General features: G+C 56.5%; 2 protein-coding genes across 4 annotated transcripts; one reads left to right on the top strand and one right to left on the bottom strand.

Moving 5' to 3' along the window:
* Positions 1–2060: 2060 nt before the first annotated feature.
* On the top strand, positions 2061–4141 carry JTB (jumping translocation breakpoint). Its single transcript, XM_040998932.1, has 5 exons — positions 2061–2415; positions 2531–2568; positions 2725–2807; positions 3162–3241; positions 3844–4141. Exons 1-5 carry the CDS (start codon positions 2333–2335, stop codon positions 3998–4000), a joined length of 441 nt encoding a protein of 146 aa, XP_040854866.1. The 5' UTR covers positions 2061–2332; the 3' UTR covers positions 4001–4141.
* A 396-nt stretch (positions 4142–4537) lies between these two features.
* CREB3L4 (cAMP responsive element binding protein 3 like 4) lies at positions 4538–9109 on the bottom strand. 3 transcript variants are annotated; one of them, XM_040998929.1, is made up of 9 exons: positions 8936–9109; positions 8476–8722; positions 8201–8322; positions 5639–5731; positions 5435–5541; positions 5283–5351; positions 5098–5182; positions 4885–4981; positions 4538–4731 (listed from the first exon to the last, which is right to left on the bottom strand). In XM_040998929.1, exons 1-9 carry the CDS (start codon positions 9107–9109, stop codon positions 4538–4540), a joined length of 1188 nt encoding a protein of 395 aa, XP_040854863.1. The 3 variants fall into 3 exon arrangements, with proteins under 3 accessions (XP_040854863.1, XP_040854865.1, XP_040854864.1); XM_040998931.1 differs by having other exon boundaries at positions 5639–5719; positions 8476–8723; positions 8988–9109; XM_040998930.1 differs by having other exon boundaries at positions 8476–8723; positions 8997–9109.
* Between the last annotated feature and the right edge of the window lie 1399 nt (positions 9110–10508).

Here is a 10508-nt window from a genome sequence, read left to right as displayed (position 1 = left end):
CCTGGCTGCAGGTAACATGTACGTGACTGGGAGGGAAACTCAAGACAGAATAGAAGGCACTGCAGCCTGACCTCAGATTGCGGCTGGAGTCACTGCAGTTCTGCATTTACATCAAGGTTTAACACAACAGGGATAGAAAGCTGACAATAATCCTTTTTTCTTTTAAATTTTAAAAAGATTTTTTTTATTGGGAGGTCAGACATTCAGAGAGGAGAGACACAGAGGAAGATCTCCCATCTGCTGATTCACTCTCCAAGTGGCTACAATACCAGAGCTGAGCCAATCCAAAGCCAGGAGTCAGAAGCCTCTTCCAGGTCTCCCATGCGGGTGCAGGGTCTCAAGGCTTTGGGCTCTCCTCAAATGCTTTCCCAGGTCACAAGCAGGGAGCTGGATGGGAAGTGGTGGTGCAAGGATTAGAACTGACACCCATATGGGATCCCGAGGTGTTCAAGGTGAGGACTTTAGTCACTATGCTACCGTGCCGAGCCTGGAAAAGCAGATTTTAAAAGAAAGAGATAGAGAAGGTCTTTCATTCACTGGTTCACTCATCAAATGGCAGCAGTGGTGAGAGCTGAGCTGGTCCAAAGCCAAGAGCCAGGAGCTTCTTCCAGGACTCCCCCATGGGTATAGGGCCCCAAGGACTTGTGCCATGGTCTACTGCTTCCTCAGGTACAAGCAGCGAGCTGGATTGGGGGGAAGTGGAGCAGCTGGGACATGGACTGGCACCCATATGGTATGCCAGCGTTACAGGGGGAGGATTAGCCTGTAATGCCACCACACCAACCCCTTAATAATCTGACCTAGGAGCTGCAACTGGGCATTCACAACTGGCTTGGATACTTTGGACAAATCACTTAGTTTGCTAAATGCTGAATTAAAAAAATACGATAGCAGTGAGAGCTTGCCTGGTAGTTAAAATGCTTGGATCCTACATTGGAAATACCTGGGTATCAGAAACCCAGCATCATAAACCCACCTGCCCGGGACCTAACTATCCCCAGCCTGCTGTAGCAACTACAGGGAGAGATACCTGTCTCTCTCTCTCTCTCTCCGGAAAGGGGCAAGGAGTAGGTGGCTGAGCATGGTGGGTCAGCTGGCTAATCCTCCACGTGCTAGTGCTGGGATCCCATATGGCACCAGTTCTAATCCCAGCACTTCCTTTCCCTTCCAGCTCCCTGCTTGTGACCTGGGAAAACAGTAGAGGACGGCCCAAAGCCTTGGGACCCTGCACCCGCGTGGGAGACCCAGAGGAAGCTCCTGGCTCCTGGCTTTGGATCAGCTCCCCTCCGGCCCTTGTTGGGAATGAACCAGTGGATGGGGAATCTTTTGACTCTCCTCTCTGTAAATCCACCTTTCAGATACATATTCCCATACGTATGATAAATGCCAGAAGGCGCACAATGGGTAGCTGACAAACACTTGGCCCTCCACTCCACACGCTCTTGTCACGTTGGCCATATTCCATCGTCAGGGAGCAGGGAGAGCAAGCTGTGGGGACGCATCCACAGGACCGGTTCGGGGCGGAGTGCCGGGCCACTGACATGAGGGCAGGGGACGCCGTCGGCAGCACAGAGCTGAGGGCGACCCTAGGCAAAGGAGGACGTTTCACGTTCAGGTAGTCTCGCTTCGGTCGGGAACACAAAATGCACTTTTCGGCTCCATCCCGACACCGCTACCGGAGCGTCTGAAGAGACTGAAACTCAAAGGCGAATCCTGGGGTCTTCACGACGGACCCGAGTCCCGGAAGGCCAACGTTTGTTTCTGGTTCCTTCAGTCTCCCTGCGCACCCAGGGCAACAGGCGACAGCGACAGCCGAGGTAGAAGAGCCCAGGTACGAGTAGGTCGAATACCAAAACTACCGCCATTTCCTCCGCGCGCACGCAAAGACTACCGATCCCACAGTGCAGCGCGGCGTCTAGCCAATGGGCCGCGCCAAGGCCGGCGGGGCCGCGCCGCGCACTGCAAACTACAAGTCCCAGCGGGCGCCGCGGGGCCGCATCCCCGGAGAAGCGGGTCGCGCGCCCCAGGATTCTCTGCGGGGCAAGATGGCAGCCCCGGGGGCGGAGGCGGAGGTGAGCCAGCCCTAGGCCGCCGCGCCTCCCCGCCGGCGCTCCTTCGGGGGGCCCCGCGGGCCTGGTCAGCCACTACCCCAGGGCTTTCCGCCGGTCACGGGGACGTGCGGGTAGCGCCCGTGCCCTCGCTGGCAGCCCTGCTCGTGGCCGCCCGGCCTTGGAAGCTCCGGGAGCGAAGGCTGCGGCGTGCGCTCGGAGCGAGGCGCGAGGCCGGGGGGGCGGGCTGCTGGTGTTCCCACGGGGACGACCCTGAGCGCTCCATGCCTGCGGGCGCGGGGACGCGTGGCCTCCCCCAGGCCCGCCGCCTGTGCTGGCTGCTCTGCGCCATCACTTTCAAGCTCTGGTAAGGAGGCCCGGGCGGCCGCTCGTCCTCGCACGGCGCGGGCGGGGCGTGCGCTGCTGGCAGGCAGCCTCCTTCTGACTTTGGCCCCTTCTCTCCCCTCCCGCGCCCGCGGCAGCCAAGCCGAGGCTTCTGTGTCCGAGGACAGGCTGTCAGGTGGGTGCTCAGGAACCCTCAGCCCTCGTCGGGCGGGCGGGCGGGCGCATTTTCCCGCAGACCGAGAGCACAGGTGGGAAGGGGCGCGCCCCAGGGGCGGAGCCTGGGGGAGACACGAATGGAGTCTGGGGCCACCGGCGTTTGTTCTTTTGTTAGTGAGCGCCTCCAATTTGCCGTGCTGGCTGGTGGAAGAGTTTGTGGTGGCCGAAGAGTGCAGCGCGTGTTCTACCTTCCAGACAGTGAGTGTGGCTTTTCTCGGTGTTGCCCAGCCTTGCTCCGGCAGTCTTGCTTCTCGCGGCCTCACTGTGTGTCCCTATCGCCACTTGTTTTCCGCTAAAAAATCGCACCCCTTCTCCGAGCCAGCGGGCCGCAGCTGCTGACCGCTTTCTGATCTGTAGTGATGCACGCTGCCTTAATCTACTGGTTTGTCTCTTTTCTGTTTCTGCAGCTGCCGCTGCTGCCAGAACCCCCCCCATCAGAGCTCCTGTCACGGCTGGGCCCCAGCACGGGGGCTCCTGGCCCTCTGGGGTGGCAACCTGCTCCTCCTGCAGCACCCTCCCTCACATGCCTGCTTGGTCCTTCTGTCCCCACAGAAAACCATCCCTGAGTGTGGTTCCACGGGGTACGTGGAGAAGATCACGTGCAGTTCATCTGCAAGGAATGAGTTCAAAAGGTGAGTGCCGTGTGGCCCGAGACCACCTGCTCTGAGCCTGTGACTGCAGTTCCTCCCTGTTTTAAATTTTTTTAAAGATGTATTTATTTTTATGGGAAACACAGATTTACTAAGAAGAGACACGATCATCTTTCATCCTGTTATTTCACTCCTAGCCTCACTGGCTGGTGCTGAGCTGATCCAAAGCCAGGATCCTCTTCTGGGTCTCCCATGTAGGTGCAGGGTCCCAAGGCTTTGGGGCATCCTCGACTGCTTTCCCAGGCCACCAGCAGGGAGCTGGATGGGAAGCGGTGCAGCGGGGACACGATCCCTTGCCTGTTTGGGATGTTGGCCCTTCAAAGAGGATGATTAGCCTGTTGAGCCATCGCGCTGGCCCCACAAGGAGGGGATTTAGTACTAAAGTCCCTGCTCTTCTGATTAGCCCTATGAGTGGCCATGGGTTATCTTCAGTAGAATCCCTGGCTGCTAGGGCTGCTTATCCCACATGACACTGACCAAATTAGTGGGCTGATTGCCCCGCCCCCCAATGTCCAGTGCCAAGGCTGGTTGGGGGACAAGCTTTGTGGCCTCTCCTGGGGATAACCCCTCCCTGCCGCCCACAGCTGCCGCTCCGCTGTGATGGAACAGCGCTTGTTCTGGAAGTTCGAAGGGGCCGTCTTGGGTGTGGCCTTGGTCTTTGCCTGCCTCGTTGTCCTCCGTCAGCGACAGCTGGACAGAAAGGCTCTGGAGAAGGTGCGGAAGCAGATCGAGTCCATCTGAGGACGCTGCAGCCGCCCACACACCCCGGCTCAGTCTAGGCACAGCGGACTCATCGGGTCTGGGGGGCCCTGTGGTGATGCCCTGCCCCATTTTCCTTTTCTAGATCTTTAATGGGCAGAATAAAAAGAGTGTAAAATAGTTTTGTTCCTCACTGTCACTGGATTTGGGGCAGTCCTGAGGGTGGAAGGGGAAGGGGTGACAACCTTAGTTCCTTGTCTACCAGTAACCCATCTTCTCTTTTGAAATTGACTGAAAACTTCTGGGATACAGTTTTCTGCTTAAAAGTTTATTTCTGAGTCAGCACTTCTGATGCCCCTCCACCCTATCCCCAAAGAAGAAATAAAAACATGGATGTATTGGGAAAGCATTCGCAGTGCCCTCTCTGGAAGCAGACCTCTCCTGTGTGTTCTAAGGGGACCTTCCCACCCCAGAACCCCAGGGCAAAGCCACCAGGCAATGGAAGCAGCCTGTGGTGGGGAGCTCTGGGCGCCCTGTGGTGTACGGCAGGCAGTTGGGCCAGGAGGGTCCCGCCCTCGCTCACATCTCATCTGCGTGCAGCACAGCAGTGAGGCGCCCACTGGCTCCTGGCCTCCCTCGTGTCTTCTCAAGCAGTGTCCTTGCTGAGCCATTGACACGCTTGGCTCCAGGTGGCTCCTGGAGTCTGGCCTCGGCCACTGGGGTCTCCAGATTGTCTGCAGTGTCCTTGTGGGTCAGGATATTTCTGGAAATCACTGCAAAGGAGACAAAAGGAAAAAAGAGTAGCCCCTCTGGGTGGGTAAGGGGGCCCTGGAAAGACAGAACCGTCCTCCTGTTGCCTGACGATCTTCCGGAGCAGAGCTGCCGACCACCGCCACTGGGGGGCTCTCCCTGCCTTTGCCACTCACCTCCATGAGCCTGGTAGTCCTCGGGCCCAACTTGCGGTAAGCCTTGGAAGGGGCTGAAGCTGGGCAAGATGATGAGAACCAGGGAAAAAAGAAGGATCTGGAAGGAAATAAAAGGATGATTGCAAGGAAGGCAGCTAGGGTCGCAGGGATTATGGGGCCGCAGGGGGTATTGGCATGAGGTGTGGTGGGAGAGGGGAAGAGGACAGAAGGTACCAGAACACAGGTGCTGGTCTGGGCAGCCTTGGTGGAGGTCTGAGCAATGAGCGACTGCAGCTGGCGGAGCTGAGCCACGAGGGAGCTGGGGAAGGAGGAAGGCCAGTTAGCCACTTGTGGGAGCAGAGCCCAGAAGGGCACCCTGTGTGTCGAGGTGCCTGTGGACATAAGGTGCTGCGACTCACATGTTGTGTCTCTCCAGCTCCTGGACTTTTTTCTGTAGCTCCTGGTTCTGTGCAGAACAGGCTGCCACCCTGCGGATTGGCAGAGGTAGGAGCAGGCCTGGCAGTCAGAGGAGGAAGGCCCCCGGGAGCCCGAGCTGGCAGCCCAGACGCACCTGCTCTCCAACCCATCGATGTACTCTTTCTTCCGCCGCCGGCTGTCCTGAGCCGACTGCTTGTTCCGGATTTTCCTCCTGACTTTCTTGAGGACCCTTTCCTCTGCCTAAGAGGGATGCAGGGGGTGTCAGTCCAGGCCCTGAACCTCCTCGCAAGTTCCAGCTCTTCCCTGGGGGCTGCATTGCTTAGTGGAAGCATGTTACCTTGGTGAGTGGCAGGTGCGAGGGCAGAGAAACCCCTTCCTGCCCCAGCAGGCGCTTCTCCTCGTCTGTCAGGAACAACGGCTGACGTGACAGCTGGGAGAATGAGAATGGGAGTCAGCCCAGCACCCAGGCCTCTCACCTGCACGCCTTCTGAGTTGTGTTTTCCTGTGTGCATCGGGGACTGCGTCAAGCCAGAGGTGAAGGCAAAAGCAGAAAACTTAATTCACATCAGCTCTGAAGGAGCCAGAGGCTGAGAAGGGCCAGAGGAGGTGGCGCCCCCAGACAGCGTGACAGCGCCATGGCATTCTGGACCAGCTAGCAAGGGCTTGTTCGGGGCCATCTCTCCCCAAGCCTTAGGGCAACTGAAGAGGCCTTAGCAAACATCCAGGAACTGAGGAAGCGCTGCAGAAGAACAATTCACTTTAGCCATCAACTTTCACTCACAGTGCAACTGGGCTGCCTGTGACCCTCAGGGAGTCCCTGGGGGGCAGTAGCCCCCTCCACCCTGGGATCTGAGGAGCTGACACTTTGTGCCCTCAAACAAGGACATCTCTCAGGACAGCTGGGTTGAAAATCCTCCCCAGCAGAGTGTCTGCTTAACCCAAGACCACCGGGGGAAGAACTTTGTCTTTCCCACAAGTATTAACGCTGAGAAAGATTTTTGCTTCACTTTTTAACTTCAGAAGAATTTTTTCTTGGCTGTAGCTTTCCTGTTTTCTGGCTGTCTTTTTCTGATGTTCCTTTCTTGTTCCTGGGATTGCTTAGTGGAGCTACTGAGGAGTGGGATCTCTTCCAACCCATTTCATCAAAATCCTGAAAATGTGGTTCAGAGGGTTTTATTTTAAATGGAACAAGAGGGCCCCAGTGCAGTAGCCTAACAGTTAAAGTCCTCACCTTGCACACACTGGGATCCAATATGGGCACCAGTTCTAATCCCTGCAGCCCTACTTCCCATCCAGCTCCCTGCTTGTGGCTAGAAAAGCAGTCGAGGATGGCCCAAAGCCTTGGGACCCTGCACCCGTGTGGGAGACCTGAAAGAACCTCCTTGCTCCTGGCTTCAGATCGGCTCAGCTCCAGCTATTGTAGCTACTTGGAAAGTGAATCATCGGACTGAAGATCTTCCTCTCTGTCTCTCTTCCTCTCTATATAATGGACTTTCAAATAAAAAATAATTTTTTAAAAAATGGAATAAGAGTGTAGTGTCATAGCAGGTTAAACCACTGTCTGTGATGCTGGCCTCTCAGGTGGACACTGATTCGTGTCCCAACTGTTCCATTTCCTTTTTTTTTTTTCAAAGATTCATTTATTTTTATTTGAAAGATCACATTTGCAGAGCAAGAGAGACACTCTCCAAATAACTGTAGTGGCCAGAGCTGAGCCTATCCAAAGCCAGGAGCCAGGAGCTTCCTCTGGGTCTCCCATGTGGGTGCAGGGTCCAAAGGGCCATCCTCGACTGCTTTCCAGGCCACAAGCGGGGAGCTGGAAGGGAAATGCAGTAACCGGAACACAAACTGGCGCCCACGTGAGATCTCAATGTTTGTAAGGTGAGGATTTAGCTATTGAGCCATCACACTGGGTCCTGTTCCACTTCCAGCCCAGCTCCCTGCTGTTGGCCTGGGAAGAGGAGTGGGAAACAGCTCAGGACCTTGTGCCACTGAACTCACGTGGGAGACCTGGATGGAGCACCTGACTTTCTGCTTTGGCTTGGCCCAGCCCCAGCCATTGGGGTCATCTAGGGAGTAAACCAATGGATGGAAGATCTGTCACATTATCTCCATAACTGACTTTCAAAACAAACAATCTTCAAAAACAACAACTGAAAAAGCATAAATATGAGAAACACAGGGCCACAAGCACTCCCTGGTGTTTCACTGAAGTATGAAAGTGTAAGACTCTGTGGGGTGCCTCAGCTCAAGATGCTCACAGGAGTGCGTGGGTGGTCTCCCCTCCCACCACAGCTGTGCAGGGACGGTCAGCACCTGTTGCCTTCCCTTTGGGCACAGGGAGTGCTTTCAGGGCAAAAGGAGCAGCAGGGATCTAAGTACAGCCCCTACGAGCCTGCCCAGGCAACCTCCCGAAGGCCCCCTGTCAGCTGCACCGCGCAGGCCTCACTGTAGCACAGCCCACTGATCATCTGCTTCATGTCCAGCGGCTGCTTCTCCTCCCCCTGCACCCGCTGTCCAGCGATTCCCAGGTAGCCTGCCCGCCCCAGCCTGAGACAATGGCTGTGCTGAGCACACAGCGCCCAGGAGGTCCCAACTTTGCCTAGAGCCCTGTCCCTGGATTCCCTCACCCTGCCCTGCTCCTTCTAACTGGGATACACCACCGTCCCCCGCCCCCAGGGCTGGCTGGCTCTTGTCCTTTCTGTCCATCGGTCTTTAGCCCCAACATCAGCAACAGCTGAGGCAAGGGCCGGGTTCTCCAACATTCCCTCCCACCCACACACACACACCTTGCATCTCTCGTCTCCATTTCTGTGAGCATATGCAAGGGATCCGAAATCAAAGTATCCCGGGATGTGAGTAGGAGGGATCCCCGGCTCTGGCCAATCCCAGGACTCACCAGGGTGTCGGCAGGCCCTGGAGCCACAGCACCAGCTCGGGGCATGATGGGAGGGTGAGCATCCAAGGGCAGCCTGCTAACCATGCAGGCCTCAGGCACCAGCAACGGTGGGCTCCACTGATCTGAGAGAGACACACATGGGACCAGGAGAAAGGAGAGGGGGGCACACCCGGATGGCAGCAGGGTCTAGGGACGCGGCAGTGCAAGCACCCTTAACTCCACACCCTGGGCTGGACCTGGAGGCTCACTGTCCCTTTCCCCCGTACGACACTGACCTAGTTGAATGGAGATGAGCCCCACGGTGGGCTCAGCTGTCCTCTGCATCCCATCCAGGATCCCTGCCTCATAGACAACTTCATAGAGGGCCGGAGAGCTGGGGGGCTGCGGGGCAGGTGGACTGTCGGAACAACCAGGGTCCTCGGAGATGCCGCTGTCGCTGCCTGGAGAGGCCTCCGAGCAGTAGACCTCATTGGGATCAATAAAAATCTTCAAGCAGTCTTCAGGCTCATTCTCTTGAAGTCCCTACAAGAGGAAAGAGTAAGTCCTATCTGATGTCACACTCAGATCCTCCAAGCTTCAATTTCATTCCTTTCTCAGCCTGATGCGATTGTAACAACCCTTGTCTATTTTCTGGTCTCTGGTTTCAGGGGTCTCCCCCCAACTTAGAGAGGACACCTCTTGGGGGTTCTTACCACGGAGTCCTGTTTCACCCCCACCTCACCCCTCTTCACTCACATGGCCATGGCCCCCCGTAGACTCCCAGCCTGGCAGGCCCTGTTCCTGCAGCCTGGTCCCCGGCGCCTCGGAAGGAGGACAGTGGAGGCCCAGCTCCAGGAAGGACCCTGTAGAGAAGACATCTTCTGGGGGCTCCAGCCAGGTGTCCAGCAGATCAGGGGCGCTGAGGTCCATGCCTCTGTGGGAAAGCCACGAGAGTAACACCAAAGGTGCATGGGTGGGTGATGGCTGCCCTCCCCCCTTAATTGTTAGGCTCCTCCATTAGCTCTGCCAGTATCCCCCCTCGCCCACCTGCGTAGCCCCCTCACCCGTCATCCGGCGATCTCACTGGGACAGTTCAGGCTGGGACAAACAAGCCCCTTGGGGATTAACCTGTTGTTCCCAAGAGAGCCCAGCCCTGCCAGCCCAGCCCAGCCCGCTGACTGCCCCAAACACTACACCTATTCTTTCTTCCAGGATCTCGTATCCTGGTCCTGCCCAGCCAAACTCCGCCCCCAGCTTTAACACGGACAGCGGATTGCACCTGGCTCCAAGCCACCTCAGGGCCCGGAGGGAGGGGATTTGGGGTCACCTCATTCTGAATTCTGTAGGGTTACAGAGAGCCACGTTCTCTCTGCCTCAGTTTTTGCAGGCAGTGGGACCTGTCCCTGAGGATTTGGTTTCTCCCAGGGGAGACTAGAGACGGCCAGGCCGGGGTGCAGGAAGGTTGGATGTTTAAACTCCAGTGATTACTTTTACGAGAAGACTGTCCACAAAAGCTTTTAGGAGGAGACGGGCCTGGGCTTAGCTTGGCCCCGCTCCCCACACTAATGTCCCGATTGGACGCTCAGGAGAGGTTTTTGAGGGGCAAGGCATCGGGCCAGTGGCATTACCCTCTCAAGGCTGCTCTGCCGTAACTGGTCAGACGACTGGAGAAGGGTCACAGTATGTATTTGTTGGGCGGGAATTGTGTTTCACAGGACCGAAGGGCGGGGTTAGGAACCGGAAAGTAACATTGTAGGGAAGTTGGCAGAAACTTCGGGTACTGTGGGAAGGAGTGCCCTGTGAGGGATTTGCCCAGCACATAACCCTGAAGCGCAGGTTATCGGCAAGGCGGGGAGGAAGTAACCTGTTGACCCAAGGCTGGTGATGAGGCCTTGGCTCTTCGGGCGGAAAGCTTTTCCGGGTCGGAACCTGCTCACGTTGCTGTGGATAGCAGCCAGCCGTGTTGCCACGTTCCCCGGCCTCTGCAAGGGCCCAGGGACTTGGGTCGTGTACAACGACCAGCAACGTCTGTGCACCATTTATAAAGTGTTTTCATAAGCTGTGTTTTCTGCTCATCCACAACAACCCTGCACCACACAGAGACTGCAACATTTTGCTGCTTTTAGGAAAAAGGAGACAGGTCCATGACTCTGAGGTACTGACTGCAAAATTGAGGCTTTGGAAGCCTTGATGTCTTATGGTCCAGGGACTCGCTTGGAATAAAACAGTGGAGCTGCACTGAGAGCCGTGTGATGATGTCGCTTCCCTGTCTCCAACTTCAGATGAAAGAACTGGATGAGCAAAATAGGAAACTTCAGATTATCGATTT

The sequence above is a fragment of the Ochotona curzoniae genome, unplaced genomic scaffold (genome assembly GCF_017591425.1).
Source record: "Ochotona curzoniae isolate NIBS_2020 unplaced genomic scaffold, NIBS_Ocur_1.0 scaffold_1037, whole genome shotgun sequence".
Classification (NCBI taxonomy): domain Eukaryota; kingdom Metazoa; phylum Chordata; class Mammalia; order Lagomorpha; family Ochotonidae; genus Ochotona; species Ochotona curzoniae.
Note: the sequence above shows the minus strand (reverse complement) of the source record. Positions and strands in the feature narration are given on the sequence as shown.

What these genes read in the sequence shown, in the direction of transcription:
- JTB (XM_040998932.1), top strand. Translation starts at nt 2,333, where the DNA reads ATGCCTGCGGGCGCGGGGACGCGTGGCCTCCCCCAGGCCCGCCGCCTG. An exon ending in GTCCGAGGACAGGCTGTCAG is followed by an intron (nt 2,569 to 2,724) that starts GTGGGTGCTCAG and finishes TTCTTTTGTTAG; the next exon opens with TGAGCGCCTCCAATTTGCCG. An exon ending in GCAAGGAATGAGTTCAAAAG is followed by an intron (nt 3,242 to 3,843) that starts GTGAGTGCCGTG and finishes TGCCGCCCACAG; the next exon opens with CTGCCGCTCCGCTGTGATGG.
- CREB3L4 (XM_040998929.1), bottom strand. Translation starts at nt 9,109, where the DNA reads ATGGACCTCAGCGCCCCTGATCTGCTGGACACCTGGCTGGAGCCCCCA. An exon ending in CGCACCTGCCACTCACCAAG is followed by an intron (nt 5,542 to 5,638) that starts GTAACATGCTTC and finishes CATCCCTCTTAG; the next exon opens with GCAGAGGAAAGGGTCCTCAA. An exon ending in GAGCTGGAGAGACACAACAT is followed by an intron (nt 5,183 to 5,282) that starts GTGAGTCGCAGC and finishes CTCCTTCCCCAG; the next exon opens with CTCCCTCGTGGCTCAGCTCC.